The sequence below is a fragment of the Saimiri boliviensis genome, chromosome 8 (genome assembly GCF_048565385.1).
Source record: "Saimiri boliviensis isolate mSaiBol1 chromosome 8, mSaiBol1.pri, whole genome shotgun sequence".
Lineage (NCBI taxonomy): Eukaryota > Metazoa > Chordata > Mammalia > Primates > Cebidae > Saimiri > Saimiri boliviensis.
The window spans coordinates 56,541,280-56,556,399 of record NC_133456.1 but is presented as its reverse complement, the minus strand read 5'-3'; the positions used below and the strand labels follow the sequence as shown (position 1 = coordinate 56,556,399).

Genomic DNA, 15,120 nt, shown 5'->3' with positions numbered 1-15,120 from the left:
TTATCATATCCTTTCATAATATGCTTACCTTTGACTTAAAGCTTGGTAAGGAAAAACCTGTATGGTTAAAAAGGGAAAACTCTTTAATGGCTGGGAACATACCTCTAAAGGAATGCATAAATAAAACAGTTAATGTAAATAAGTTATCCAACTTTGCACTGAACTTGAAAAAGAATGCTAACCTTCAAACAATTAGCAAATAGTTACATAAACACCTGCTGTGTAAAAGACAGAACCATAAAGAATAAACAGAAGACATAGTTTCTTCCTCCAATAAGAACGTCCTGTGGGGGTTCAACACAAGCACGTGGAAAATGCAGTTCTGGCTGAACTCATTACTTGAACTGATCTGTGCTCTCCGTGATGGTCTCTGAGAACTGACTCAAGTAAGCACAGTTTAATCCTTGCCCAAGCTCAGCAGATGCAAGGGATGTTTGGGAGACGTGGTCTAAGAAACATGCTGGCCAGGCTTTCTAAGCTACATGTCATCAAGTTAAGGAATCAACGTAATTGACAGAAATGCCTTCAATGAGCTATTAATATGACCTCAACTTTTTATCAACTTTCGGTTTACGAAACTGCAAAAACATTATGAAAGACATCATGTGTGGTGTAAATAATTACATGTAAAGTGATTAAGAATATCAAGCCTGGAGTTAGACCGCAACTCGAGTTCAAATCCTGACTGTGCCCATTAGTATTCCTGTGGCCTTGGGCAAGGCATTCAAACTCTCCTTCCATTTTCATATCTACAGAACAAAGACCAGGCCAGCACCTACCTCAAAGGACTGTCATAGAGATGAAGAGGTGAAGATCTGTGGAAAGTGGTTACTACACTGCCTGGCGTGTTGTAGCTTTGAAAAATGTGCGCTGTTGTTGCTTTTATTGTGGCTGTTACCATCACTAAAAAATCACCTGGTAACCTGAGTCCCCGTCTGCTACGCAGCACACAGTACAAGGTGCTCAGGCTACTATGGCAGAGACAACCTTATCGAGCCCTGCTTCCCTGGTTTTAAGGGGATAACAGCAAGGCTAACCTCTCTGGGTTTTGTGTGATGTGAAGAAGATATTAATGAATGCATCATGCTTAGCCCAGAGCCTGGCACACAGTATCTGTTCATCACACCACTGATGCTGTGAATAATCATTCGGGTGATGTAAGTGCTTAACTAAATAAACTAAGTCATTAAAACACTAGTAAGGAAATAAACAGGTGTTATGATTACAGAGGAGGAAGGAAGGGAAGGATGTGTCTCTGAGGTGACATGTGATCCTAAGGCCTGAGGAATGGGGAAAGAGGAGACATGAGAGAGGAATGGGGAAGGGGATATGAGAGAGGCCTAGGGAGAGCTAGGATGAACGCTCCATGGGGACAGTTATTTGTGTCAGTCCTCTTCATCACTATCCCCAGACCTTGGAAAATGGCTGGCACACAGTAGATACTCGATAAAGATGTATACACTATTTATATATTACAAAACATCATGCTGTACACCAGAAATATACAGATATTATTTGTCAATTTTTAAAACAGGAAAAAATTAGAATTAAAAAATTATCACACACCTAAAAAAATGAAATATATAGAATGAAGGAAGAAAGAATATTTCTAGCAGGGAGATTTACAAATGTAAGGACCCTGGTGCATCTGCAGCATGGCTGGGCACAGTGGGTGGGTGGCACGGGGTAAGGCTGATAAGGCAGACGGAGGCCAGATTACACAGGGCTGCGACAGCCGGGTCTTAAGCTCTAGGTTTATTCTTTTTTTAAAGGGATGCCACAGCCAGGTTTTAGCAGAGAGTGGTACGACCTAATTTCATTCTTTTTCTTATTTTATTTTTTTGAAGAGACAGGGTCTCACTCTGTCGCCCAGGTTGTGAGCTCAAGTGAGTCTCCCACCTCAGCCTCCCATGGAGTTGGGACAACAGGTGTGCACCACTACTAGCAGATAATTTTTATTAAGAAATTTTGTAGAGATGGAGTCTACGTTGCCCAAGCTGGTCTCGAACTCTTGGGCTCAGGTGATCTTCCAGCCTAAGCCTCCCAAAGTGCTGGGATTACAGGCATGAGACACTGTGCCTGACCTCATTCATTTCTTTAAGAGATCACTCTGGCTGCTGGGTGAAGAAGATATTTTGGGGAAGCCTGAATGAAATGAGGAAGACCATTTGAGAGGCCAGTGTGGCAATTCAAACAAGAAGTGAGTTAGAGGCTTGAACTACAACAGTGACCTTGTTGATGGGCTACATGATGAGGGAGGAAAGAACAGAACTCTGGAATCATTCTTAAGTTTCTATTTGAGCAAGCATCAGACAACTGTGCTATTTACTGAGAAGCGGACAACTAGGAAGGAACAGATTGGGAAGAAGGCAAATAAAAAGTGACAGTTCTGTTCTGATCTGGCCACCCAGAGACATCCTGAGTGAGAATATCAACTAGGCAGCTGGTCATCTGAGGCTGCCACTCAGAGGAGGGGGCTTGCCATGGAGTCATACACATGCAAGTTGGTTTAAAGATGGCATCCAAAGCCAAGGAGTAAGGTAAAATTACAAGCTGCAGCTCTGTCAGGTAAAAAAAACCATGAAATCTATTGTGCTTCTCTTGTTGGGCTGTCACAAAGTTCTAAAGTAAATACAAATCTTCAAGGAAAATTATCTTCTCTAACGCTGTGGACATGATAATCTACCGTTTTTGCTTCCCCATCTCTTTCTGGCATCTTGTCCTCTTTCATCTAAAATACGTTTTGGTAAGCATCTGCATTATAAAAAAAAAAAAAACAAAGGCAATGATGTAGTGTAGTAACGAGTGAGTATTCTGCAATTAGAGACACACTACATTTAACTTATCAGTGAGTTGTGTGATGCTCTGATGGACTCTCAGCTCAAGGGCATTAAGCCATTTCTTACTCATTTTTGCATTCTTGTGAAATGCAACAATGTCCAGACAGAGTGGACAGGCAGCAGAGGCTCAATGACAGCAGGTGTCATTTATAAGTAAATGGAAGGGGTTAAGGCCTTATCTGAACACCGAAGATGTTTTAAACACAAAAGAGCGTGTGATTAAATACGAGTCAGTGACATAGACAAATCTCCAGTAAGTAAGGACAAATCTCCAAGGCCTCGATTAGAAGACTTCAAGCAGGAGCTCAAACACTGAACTGAGCTTTGAATGACGCATCACTTTTGGACCTTTAGAAATGTGTTTCAGAAAGGAGTCAGATAACAGGGAAGGGGGAACATATTTAGAGGCAGTAAGGAGGCTATGCTGGCTGGAGGGGAAAGATTCCGCGCACGTGCGCACACGCGCGCGCGCACACACACACACACACACACAGAGAGTACAGGGTAGAGACGGTCAAAGACATGGTGTGGAGAACCTTGAGTGCCCACAACTTCATGTTCCTGAGAACCTGAGTGTTACTGAAAGAGAAGTTTAAGGAAGATCACACACATTCAAAATGTAGAATGGATGAGAAAGCAGAGAACCTACTAGGATGTGGGCAAGGATAAGGTACTAAGAACCAGGTAAAATGTGGCCACCGATTCTCAACAGTCAAGTCAACAGAACTTGGTGAGTAATGTGATACCGAGAAAGAGAAACAAGGGAATCAAATTTTAATCTGAGACTTGAGACCAGGTGGCCAGGAGAATACTGATTAATAGAAATGGGAGACAGCAGGAAGACATAATTTTAAAGAAAGATGATGATTTTGATTTTAGACAGAGCTGAGTTTAAGGAAACAGTAGCCGCCGCCACCTCCAGCCCCTCACTCCCTGCAGTGCCACGTGTATGCCATCTTCTAGTCTTGGCTAAGAAAAAATTTCCTAAATAGTAGTATTTCCATATATACATAAACACAGTGGAGAAATCTTCTCATATAATATAATCTCCATGGCTGGAAAAGTAAGTGTAAATTGATAAAATTGTAAACACAAAAATTTTTAAAGTTCCAAGAACTGTCTACTTCTACAAAAGCATTGTGATTGTACATTCAGATGTTTAAAAACTATTATATGAAAAGAGGCTCGACATTATTTAGTCACGAGGGAACTGCAAATTAAAACCCCAATGAGATACCAGTTCACAGATACTAGAATGGCTGGAAAAAAATTTAATCTGATAGTGACAAGAAATGACACGGATGTAGACCAACTAGAACTCTCATACATTGTTGGTGGGAATGCAAAATGGTACAAACACTTAGGAAAACACCTAGACAGTTTCAATTTCTTATAAAATTAAGCATATACCTTCTTTATGGCCCAGGAATGCTACTCTTGGCCTCTTACCTAGAGAAATAAAAACCTATATCCGCCGGGCACGGTGGCTCAAGCCTGTAATCCCAGCACTTTGGGAGGCCGAGGCGGGTGGATCATGAGGTCAAGAGATCGAGACCATCCTGGTCAACATGGTGAAACCCCGTCTCTACTAAAAATACAAAAAATTAGCTGGGCATGGTGGTGCGTGCCTGTAATCCCAGCTACTCAGGAGGCTGAGGCAGGAGAATTGCCTGAACCCAGAAGGTGGAGGTTGCGGTGAGCCGAGATCGCGCCATTGCACTCCAGCCTGGGTAACAAGAGCGAAACTCCATCTCAAAAAAAAAAAAAAAAAAAAAAAACAAAAAACCTATATCCATACCAATATTATATGCAAGTATTTCTAGCAGCTTTATTTATAATTATCAAAAACTGGAAAACAACTCAAATGTATATACACTAGCGTATAAGCAAACTGTAGCATATCCATACACATATGGAATACTACAAAGCAACAGAAGAAAACTACTGGTACAAGCAACAACATGAATGAATCTCCAAAGTATTACATTAAGTAAAAGCAGCAAGGCACAAGATGATATAATAGTACTCTGTACCTATTTCTAGAATGTTCTGGAAAAGAGAAGACTACAGAATAGTGGGTCACAGAGGCTGTGGGTGCAGGAAGGGTATGACTACAATATGGCATGAGGAAACTTTCTGGGTTGATGGAAATTCTCTATTTTGGTTATGGTGGTGGTTGTAAACATTTATCGAAACTCGTAAAAATCTGCCTGTATAAAGGATGAATTTTATCATGTTATATATTCCTCAAGCAACCAGACTTGACAGGAAAAAAAAAAAAAAAACCATTGCAGCATCTTAACATTTGCTCAAAGAGAATTTTTAAATCATAGCATTGTCATCTATGATTACTCTGAAAAATTCTGGACATTTCTTAACTAGCCAGAATTCTACAAATGTCCTTAATATTGAAAAGAAACAAACACTATGCTTTTTCCTTCTTTGGGCCTCAAAACATTCCTTTGCAGGGCAAAAGGATGTTAGAGTATGCAGAAGCTGTGTGAATGCTGGTTATTGAGACACTAATAAAGTCAGTCTTGTTTGCTGGACAGCTGTTGGCTTCATTGTTCTTTTGTCACACACTGAAAAGGAGAGCTGTTATGCTAATGGAATGTGACCTTCTCATTGGATAGCTGTTACATCATACCCTGAAATGCTGTCCGAGAACTCTATTTTCACCACACACCACATAGGAAACGGCAAAACAAACAAAACGGAATACCCAAAAACCTGTATTAAATGAGCACTACTCCTTAAAATCAGATCACTTATAAGAAATACTTCTCGCTACTTTATATCCCATAATTTACTCTGTAACAGAGTAAAGTTTTTTCTTAATTTAGTATCCTTTAGTATATAACCTGGACAGAATTTATTTCCAGGTCTAAATAATTTTTATGATATTCTTTGAAAGACATTTTGTATGAGCACTCCAAGCCTAGTAAATCTATAAAATTATGAGAGTAATTCCTTCATTTTTGTATTAGCTAATGCCTACCTAGGTATTTTACAGCCTGGTCATTTATGAGCCATTTTCACTTGAAAAGGGGTGTTCAAAGTTTTTGGACCATTATCCACAACGAGAAATACATTTTACATTGCAACCCAGTACAGATATTTATGTGTGTGCACACATACTCAAATAACATTGAGGTCTTACAAAATAAGACTCTTACCATGTAAGATGCCCTCTACTATCTTCTTCTTTATTATGGTCTTTAAAATGCTGACAAAGACCCACACAATTCATATCACTGCCAAAGTTTTCATTATCACTGCACGAGAAGGTGAAAAACCAATGCAACATCTCTGCATGTTTTAAATACAGGCTTTTTTTGTTTGGTTTTAGTTCCAGAGTATGTGTGCAGGATGTGCGGGTTCATTACACAGGTAAATGTGTGTCATGGTGGTTTGCTCCATCTGTCAACCCATAAGTATGAAGCCCAGCGAGCATTAGTTATTTTTCCTGATGCTCTCCTTCTCCACGCAACCCACAATAGGCTCCAGTCGCTGCATGTTTTTCTTCTCCCTCTGTCCATGTTCTCATTGTTTAGCTACCCCTTATAAGTGAGAACATGCAGTGTTTGCTTTTCAAGTTCCTGCATTAGTCTGCTGAGGACAATGGCTTCCAGCTCCATCCATGTCCCTGCAAAGGACATGATCTTATTCCTTTTTTATGGGTGTATGGTATTCCATGGTGTGTATATGCCACATTTTCTTTATCCAGTCTATCATTGATGGGACCTGGGTTAATGCAATGTCTTTGCTATGGTGAACAGTGCTGTAATGAACATACACATTTATCTTTATAACAATGATTTATATTCCTTTGGGTACATACCCAATAAAGGGGATGCTGGGTCAAATGGTATTTCTGGTTCTAGGTCTTCAAGAAATCACTATACTGTCTTCCACAACGGTTGAACTAATTTACAGTCCCACCAACAGTGTAAAAGCATTCCTTTTTCTCCAAAGCCTCATCGGCATGTGTTGTTTCTTGACTTTTTAATAATCACCATTGTGATTATTAAAGCATGAGATGGTATCTCACTGTGGTTTTGATTTGCATTTTTCTAACGATTAGTGATGTTGAGGTTTTTTTCATATTTGTTGGCGGCATGAAAGTCTTCTCTTGAAAAGTGTCTGTTGATGTCCTTTGCTCACGTTTTAATGTGGCTGCTTGTTTTCTTGTAAATCTGTTTAATTTCCTTGTGGACTCTGGATATTAGACCTTTGTCAGATGAATAGGTTGCAAAAATTTCCTCCCATTCTGTAGGTTGTCTGAACGTTCTGATGACAGTTTCTTTTGCTGTGCAGAGAAGCTCTTTAGTTTAATTGGATCCCATTGGTCAATTTTTGCTTCACTTGCAATTGCTTTTGATATTTTTGTCATGAAATATTTGCCCATGTCCATGTCCTTCATGGTTAAAATTTGTGTGTGTGTGTTTTTTTTTAAACAGCTCACTGACCTTCTCTAGGGTTGACTCACAATTCACCATACTCTGCTTCTTCCCTCTGGGGGCATCTAGTCCTGGCTGGAGTGAGCAGCCAAGATGGAAGGGACAGTCAGAGCTCTGAGACCCTGCTGCTCCTGACCCAAGTGCTCCTTATATAGAGTGTGGGGGAAACTGGGCCTTCTCAGTCTTCATGTATTCAAGGCTTTGCATTTTTCCTCATCCATTTACCCTCACTCTAACTCTTTAACTTCTACACACACACACACACACACACACACACACACACACACACACAGAAGCAAAATGAAATTTAACTGAGTATGCTCAGAAACTCCAAAATGGCAATATAGAAAAAAAGTACAGCTAAGTTTTTTTTTCTTAATATCTATAAGTGTCAGTGCCCCCTGCTATGCCTACTTCCTCAGACCACAGCCACCTGAACAAGTTTAAAAGACTGAAATGGCAAGTAAATCACACATAAAATGTATTTTCAACTGCTAATAGATTTGACTTATTAAACTTCTAGTCAACATTATGCTCTACTCTTCCACACTCAAACTATTAGCTATATTATAGTTAGAGATAAATTTTATGTGCAGATTGAGAAACTTACTTTTAAGGACTCCCATAAAGGAAACTGGACCAAAGAAAAAGGAATCTGAAAAGAGAGAGAAAAAAATCAAATAAATTAGGTAAGAAAGAGCCAAGCTTGCCTTATGACTGTATGAGCCTATAATTATTATTATTTCATTTTAACTTTATAACAAAGCTAGTATCAAACAAATTCACAGGTATAGTATACAAAAAGAGTTAAACTGTAGTCTGTGGATTTTCTTTTTTGATTAAGATGAAGTCTTGCTCTATCACCCAGGCTCTATCACCAGTGCAGTGCCACGATCACCACCCTCGACTTCCCAGACTCACAAGATTTTCCCACCTCAGCTACCAGAGCAGCTGAGACTACAGGCACATGCCACCACAATCAGATAACTTTTTTTTCTTTTTTAGAGATGAGGTTTCACCATGTTGCCTGGGTTGGTCTGAAATGCGTGGGCTCAAGCAATCCACCTGACTTGGCCTCCGAAAGTGCTGGGATTACAGGCGTGAGCCACTGAGCCTGGTGATATTCTAACTTTTTGAGCCCAAAGGACATAAAATGATGTTGTGAAGCCCTTTTGAAATGGAAAGAGAAGCACGAGAGTCTAGCTACCGAAATGACAAAATAAGTATTTCCCACCGTAATAAAAAAACTTTAGGACTTGACATTTTTGTGCTTAAGAGCCAAGGCTGTGTACTTCTTAGCAGTCAAAGTGTTAGCATTTAAAAGAAACACGGAGGAAAAAGGAAGGTAAGGGGAGATGGGGGAAGAAGCGTTAGAGGAATGGGGAGACAACAGAGAGGAAAGGAGGAGCAGAAAGAGAAGGGGAGAGACAAAGGAGTAGAAGAAAAGGAAAGAGAGTGGAGAGAGGAAAAAGGGGGTAAAAAGGAAGCAGGAAGGAGGGGAAGAAAGCAGGGAGGCAGAGGATGGGGCACAGAGAGTGGGGGCGCTGAAGACAGGGGGCAGAGAAGGAAAGGAGAGGGAGAAGAGTGAGGAGGACGCTAGAGAGAGAGCAAGGGTAGGTGGAGGGCAAAAAGAGGCAAGGAAGAAAGAAGAAACAAACAGAGCCACTTGCAAGACTCCAACCTGAAAAACAGGACTCTAGGAACAGAGCAGCCAGTGTGGGAGTGGGAAGCCTGCGCCCCCCAGGGGAGGACCACCAAGTCAGTCGATGCTAGGGGAGGTGGAGAAGGTCTAACAAAACACAGGGGGACGTGGGTCTGAGCACCGATCAAGTCCCAGGCACAGCTAGGGAGGAAAGTCATCTGTAGTAATGAGCGTGAGTGGTCAAGGGAATCACCACACTTAGAGTTCAGTATTTACAATCAGCTGTCTAACAACAAAGGCTAGAACCACCAACACTTTTCATGTGCCTGGGTACTCTGCTAATAAGTACTTCGTAAGTTTCATTTCACTGAATCCTCACAGCTAACGCTGACAGGTAGTATTACTTCCTTGATTTATAGTTGATGAGACTGAGGTTCAAACACACCGTGTAACTTGCCTAAAGGCAGCTAGGAGGTAAGAAGCCCCGACAATCTGACTAGTCTTGTCTAACTATCACTATCCCCAGGAGACATCTAAGTTATCTGCATATAAATTCACAGTACAATCTATTTGTTATTAATTAAATTTTCTGAAATTCAAACTTAGAAACCCATCTCACATTTCCTACAATAAAAATGTCTAAACACCAGTGGACTCCACCCAGCAGCTGAAGTGATGTCCAGGCATAGCCTGGGAAGCGGGTGCTGGTGGCAGTGATGCCCAACAGCACACACGTGCCACGGGCCCAGTACTGGCATTCCACAGGCAGCCCAGCTGCAAGGGAAAAGTAAATGTGGACTCTGAACATTATCACTATTACTATATGTGGGTGGGTGGGCGTGGGAGTCATGTCCCAATTATGGAGGAATTAATGGGTATTCACCATCTGAATTGAGGGCATTTTATAAAATATATTTAATTAGAAATTTAAAGAGTAGCATCATCTGTCCTACTCAGCTACAGCAATTGATGGCCCCAAGTTTGACAAACAGTGACCACAGAAAGAAAATCATCTGTCTACCATTCAGGAAGGAAATGTAAATGAGAAAAAAGATCAACGTCATCAGCCTGGACTAATTTGACAAGCTACAATCTCAGAGAAGTCTGTTATCATCATAAACAGGCAGCCAGCTCACCCTGAATATCAAACTTCCATAAGAGTAGTTAAATTTAGTTTTTTTTTTTTTTTTTTTTTTTTTTTTTTTTTTTTTTTTTTTTTTTTTTTTGAGACGGAGTTTCGCTCTTGTTACCCAGGCTGGAGTGCAATGGCGCGATCTCGGCTCACCGCAACCTCCGCCTCCTGGGTTCAGGCAATTCTCCTGCCTCAGCCTCCCGAGTAGCTGGGATTACAGGCACGCACCACCGTGCCCAGCTAATTTTTTGTATTTTTAGTAGAGACGGGGTTTCACCATGTTGACCAGGATGGTCTCGATCTCTCGACCTTGTGATCCACCCGCCTCGGCCTCCCAAAGTGCTGGGATTACAGGCTTGAGCCACCGCGCCCGGCAAATTTAGTTTTTTATCGTCACAAAAACATAAAAGCATCTGACACTATCCATTCTGAAACTCAAGGATTGCATTTCCAATTAATTATCAAAACAAAAACTTAACAATGTAATAGGTTTCCAAAAGCTTTTCTGCATTTTTTTAAAGTTTACAATACGTAGTAACATATGTCCCACAAGACTAACAGGTAGTATGATTATGGATCACTTTAATTTTCTTCTTTGTATTCTCCCCTCTCAAAAACAAATACATAACATTTTAATAAGAAGGTAAATATTTCACACTTGTAAGATAAAAAAAGCTTTAAAATTTACTGTAATAATCCACCTTGGCATCATTTACTTCTCAATTAAAATCACCTACAAATTGCACTGAATGTTATCTGCACTTATTTGGTACTTAATACTTTAGATTTTGAATTCTATCATTAAACATTTTGCCCATTTATTCCACTGAAAGTTATTCATTGAGCTGTTCCTTCAGTTTAAAGAAATAATTTTAAAATAACACATTTGCAATGGCAATACTATTCCACAGGGTATTTATTTTAAAAGGGGAGCTGACAGTAAATCCCAGCTTTACTTTCTAAAAGAAATTGACAGTCTAAAGTAATTAAATATGCTATAAATGCCTAAATAATTAAATGTGCTTCTGACTTCTAGTAGTGAACTATTCCTCATAAATTCCTGATGTGTAAAAATTTTTCAAATATTCTTCAAGTCAAAATTGTATCACACACTTGTTGTCATTTACACTATGAAGAAACAATAATGAAAATGTGTTCCACACATGTGAAAGATGGGCTGCCAGCAAATACAGCTCCATAGCTAAAACAAACACTACTCCCAACCTCTACAGAACGTGGGCCCATCAGAACGTTAGCTCCCTGCCCGCGTCTGGCTTGAAGTTACATAATAGCGATGTTTCTTCAAAACGTGGAATTTTATACCCCAAACAGATGTAGGCTGTTGTTCTAAAATGTTTTATAGATGAAGAAAATGAATAGCTGCACTCAGAGGTCTTATATTCCAAAACACAACATACCCATTTTATTGCACCAAAAGTTAGAAAATGGCTCACTGTTGTGACCCGTTTAATACCTCCATTTAAGACGTTTTGTTTGAATAAGGTTGTTAAGACCCAGGGCACTAATAAGTGAGCGGCAGTAAACCCAGCTACCATCAAAGACACAGATGGAGGAGGGAAAACCTGCTAAAATTCAACATGGGTTCCATTTAGTAATAAACAGAGCAATAATTCTATACAAGAGTGCATCTGAGGATTCTAGGTGAAATAGGGATAAGATAAAATGAAATCTGGGTGTGGTAAACAGGAAGGGCACAATAGGCATCACTAATAATGCACAAAATTACATTATGAGCCCACTTTACCTTTCACAAAGTATAGGACTAGAATTATTTTTGAAGCCAATCAATGCTTCTAATCCTGTGATCTTAAATGTAACCTAATGGTCCTTTAATAAGTAGCAAAGTCATTTATAATACAAGTGAAAAAATATGAAGATATGATTTCTAAGTTATCATTTAGCTCTACCATTCTATTTTTCAATAAAACAATTACAATAGCAATATATTTTTAAAAAATAAGACTTGACTGTAAGCTGCAATGAACACAATGCCACCATGTGTGATCTAGGAAGCCTAAGGAACAAGAAAGTCCATTTAAAAAGCTGTAAAAGCTTTCATAATTGGCAGAAATAACCGAAATCTCTCTAGCACCAGATTTAAAAGAAATCACAGAAACTCCAGCTGAAGAACACCATGGAACTGGTAGGCTTGCCATGTATAGCAGAGTGGATCCAAGGACTGGCCCATTACAATTTTCAAGAAATCTACAAGTGATTCACAGAAGGGTCTCCTTTTTCTTGCATGACAGTTTCCAAATTCCAGTGCTTAATTTAGGGTTTTCCATTTTACTGTCCCACCAATAACAAAGCCATTCTACTCTGAACCTTTTCCAATTCAACCCCGGAAGTAACCAAGGACAAATGAAGTTGAAGACCTAAAGACTCCTTGTCCCAAAATGATAATCATTCCTAAAAAAACAACAAAAGTGAAAACCATTCAAAGCCAGTCTGCTAGGATTGAACACAGCAGGAAAGAATTCCAATAGTAAATACATTCTGATTTTTTAAATTTAATGACTACAGTTCATTTATTTACACCGTATATAAGGAAAAGAACATATACCCAATAAAAGAAATTAACCTAAAAGGAGGAAAATGGAAAGTGAATCACTCTTTAGGTTAATAAGGACATGCTAACATTTCTAAAGCATCTTTCCAAAGAAAACAAAAAATGGATATGTGAGTAACAGAACCTAATAGAGAAAAGGAGATGAGTATGAGCAGTTTGATTCTTAAGTAAATCTTTCAGATTTCAAGGGCAGGGGTATGAGGAGTATCTCCAAACACAACTCAGTATATTAGTCAAAAATGTTATCACTGAAGGTGATGATTAGATCTTCTTTTCCAGCATTCTACAGAATCATCACAGTAATTTTGTCCAGACAGAAGTGGCTCCTAATATATCAATTTACATGTTAGAGTACCAGATATATAACACTATTTTGTAATGAAGATTATGGCAATGTCAAATTAGTCTGTAATTTACTACACTTCTGAAGCCCTCAAAACAAGTTTCACTGTTTTAAAAAACTATTTAAATATCTGACACTGACTTACGATAAAAATGTTCATCAAAATAAGAATAAAAGGGAACTTCCTCAATCTGATAAAACATCTCCAACAATGTATGGCTAATATCATTCTTGCCGGGCGCGGTGGCTCAAGCCTGTAATCCCAGCACTTTGGGAGACCGAGGCGGGCGGATCACGAGGTCAAGAGATCGAGACCATCCTGGTCAACATGGTGAAACTCGGTCTCTACTAAAAATACAAAAAAATCAACTGGGCATGGTGGTGCGTGCCTGTAATCCCAGCTACTCAGGAGGCTGAGGCAGGAGAATTGCCTGAACCCAGGAGGCAGAGGTTGCGGTGAGCCGAGATCACGCCATTGCACTCCAGCCTGGGTAACAAGAGCGAAACTCCGTCTCCAAAAAAAAAAAAAAATTCTTAATGGTGACAGACTAAATGCTTTTCCCTTAAGATCATGAACAAGGGGTAAGGATGTTTGTACCACCACTTCTATTCAACATTGTGCTGAAGGTCCTAATCAATGCAATCAGGCAAGAAAAAGGAATAAAAATTAAAAAGAAATAAAAAGCAAAGATTGAAAAGAAGTAAAACCATCCCTATTCACAAATGGCATGATTGTTTTTGCTGAGAATCTTAAGGAATCAACACACACACACACATACACACACACACACACACACTCCTACAACAGAATTTCTACATACTAGCAGCAAATAAGTGAAACACAACAAGTTTTTTCTTTACAAAACAATTTTATTTACAATAGTATCAAAAGCTGATTTTAAAAGTTACGTGAAAATGCCAAAGACGTGAAATAACCAAAACAATCTTGAAAGATATAAGAAAGGTGGAGTACTAACAATACTTGACTTCAAGATTTACTATAAAACTACTGCAATCAAAACAGTGATTAGAATAATCAGGCATAAGGATAGACAAAACAATGAAATGCAGGAGAGTGTTCATAAACAATATTTTCAAAAAATGGCACTAAAACAACTGAATATCCACATGCATAAAAATAAGCCTCGACCCCCAACCTCAAAACCCTACACAAAAATTAATGAGAGCTGGATCACAGAACTAAAGATAAAAGCTCAATCCATAAAGCTTTTAAAAGAAAACAGGTGAGAACAGGTGGTGTGTGGGTAAGAGAAAATTTCTCAGACCACAAGACTCAATAACCACAAAAGAAAAAAAAAATACTTTCGAAAAATTAATTTACATCAAATTTTAAAACTTCTGCTCATCAAAAGGTACTGTTAAGAAAAATCCCAATGGCACACTCTGCACAAAAAGAAAAATTCGAAATCCACCCCCAAAATTCATATGGACCTAAAGGAACCCCAATGATATTTGGAGGTCTCATACTTCCTGATTTCAAAAGTAGATACAATGAACAAAACTGTATTGCAGTGGCATCAAGACAGACATATAGGCCAGGTGCGGTGGCTCAAGCCTGTAATCCCAGCACTTTGGGAGGCCGAGGCGGGTGGATCACGAGGTCAAGAGATCGAGACCATCCTGGTCAACACGTTGAAACCCCGTCTCTACTAAAATACAAAAAAAATTAGCTGGGCATAGTGGCGTGTGCCTGTAATCCCAACTCCTCAGGAGGCTGAGGCAGGAGAATTGCCTGAACCCAGGAGGTGGAGGTTGCAGTGAGCCGAGATCACGCCATTGCACTCCAGCCTGGATAACAAGAGCGAAACTCCGTCTCAAAAAAAAAAAAGAGACAGACATATAGACCAATGAAATAAAACAGCCCAGAAATAAAGCTTCACATATATGGTTAAATAATCTTCAACAGGGGCGCCAAGACCACGCAACAGCAAAAGTACAATCTTTTCAACAAATGATATTGGGAAAAATGGATGCCCAGATGAAAAAAAAATGAAGCTGGACCCTTACCTCATACCCTATATAAAAATTAACTAAAATGGATGAAAGAACTAAGCATAAGACCTAAAACCACAAACCCCTAGAAGACAATACA

At 39.4% G+C, this 15,120-nt stretch overlaps 1 protein-coding gene across 5 annotated transcripts in view; it reads right to left on the bottom strand.

The window, feature by feature from the left end:
* The window catches only part of SLC25A26 (solute carrier family 25 member 26), a 176,091-nt gene that overhangs the window by 39,064 nt on the left and 121,907 nt on the right, over positions 1-15,120 (bottom strand). For all 5 annotated transcript variants that reach the window (XM_003940207.3, XM_074404521.1, XM_074404523.1 and 2 more), the window contains one exon: positions 7,911-7,955. In XM_003940207.3, the coding sequence (XP_003940256.1) occupies positions 7,911-7,955 (45 nt within the window). The remainder of the gene's footprint in view (positions 1-7,910; positions 7,956-15,120) is intronic.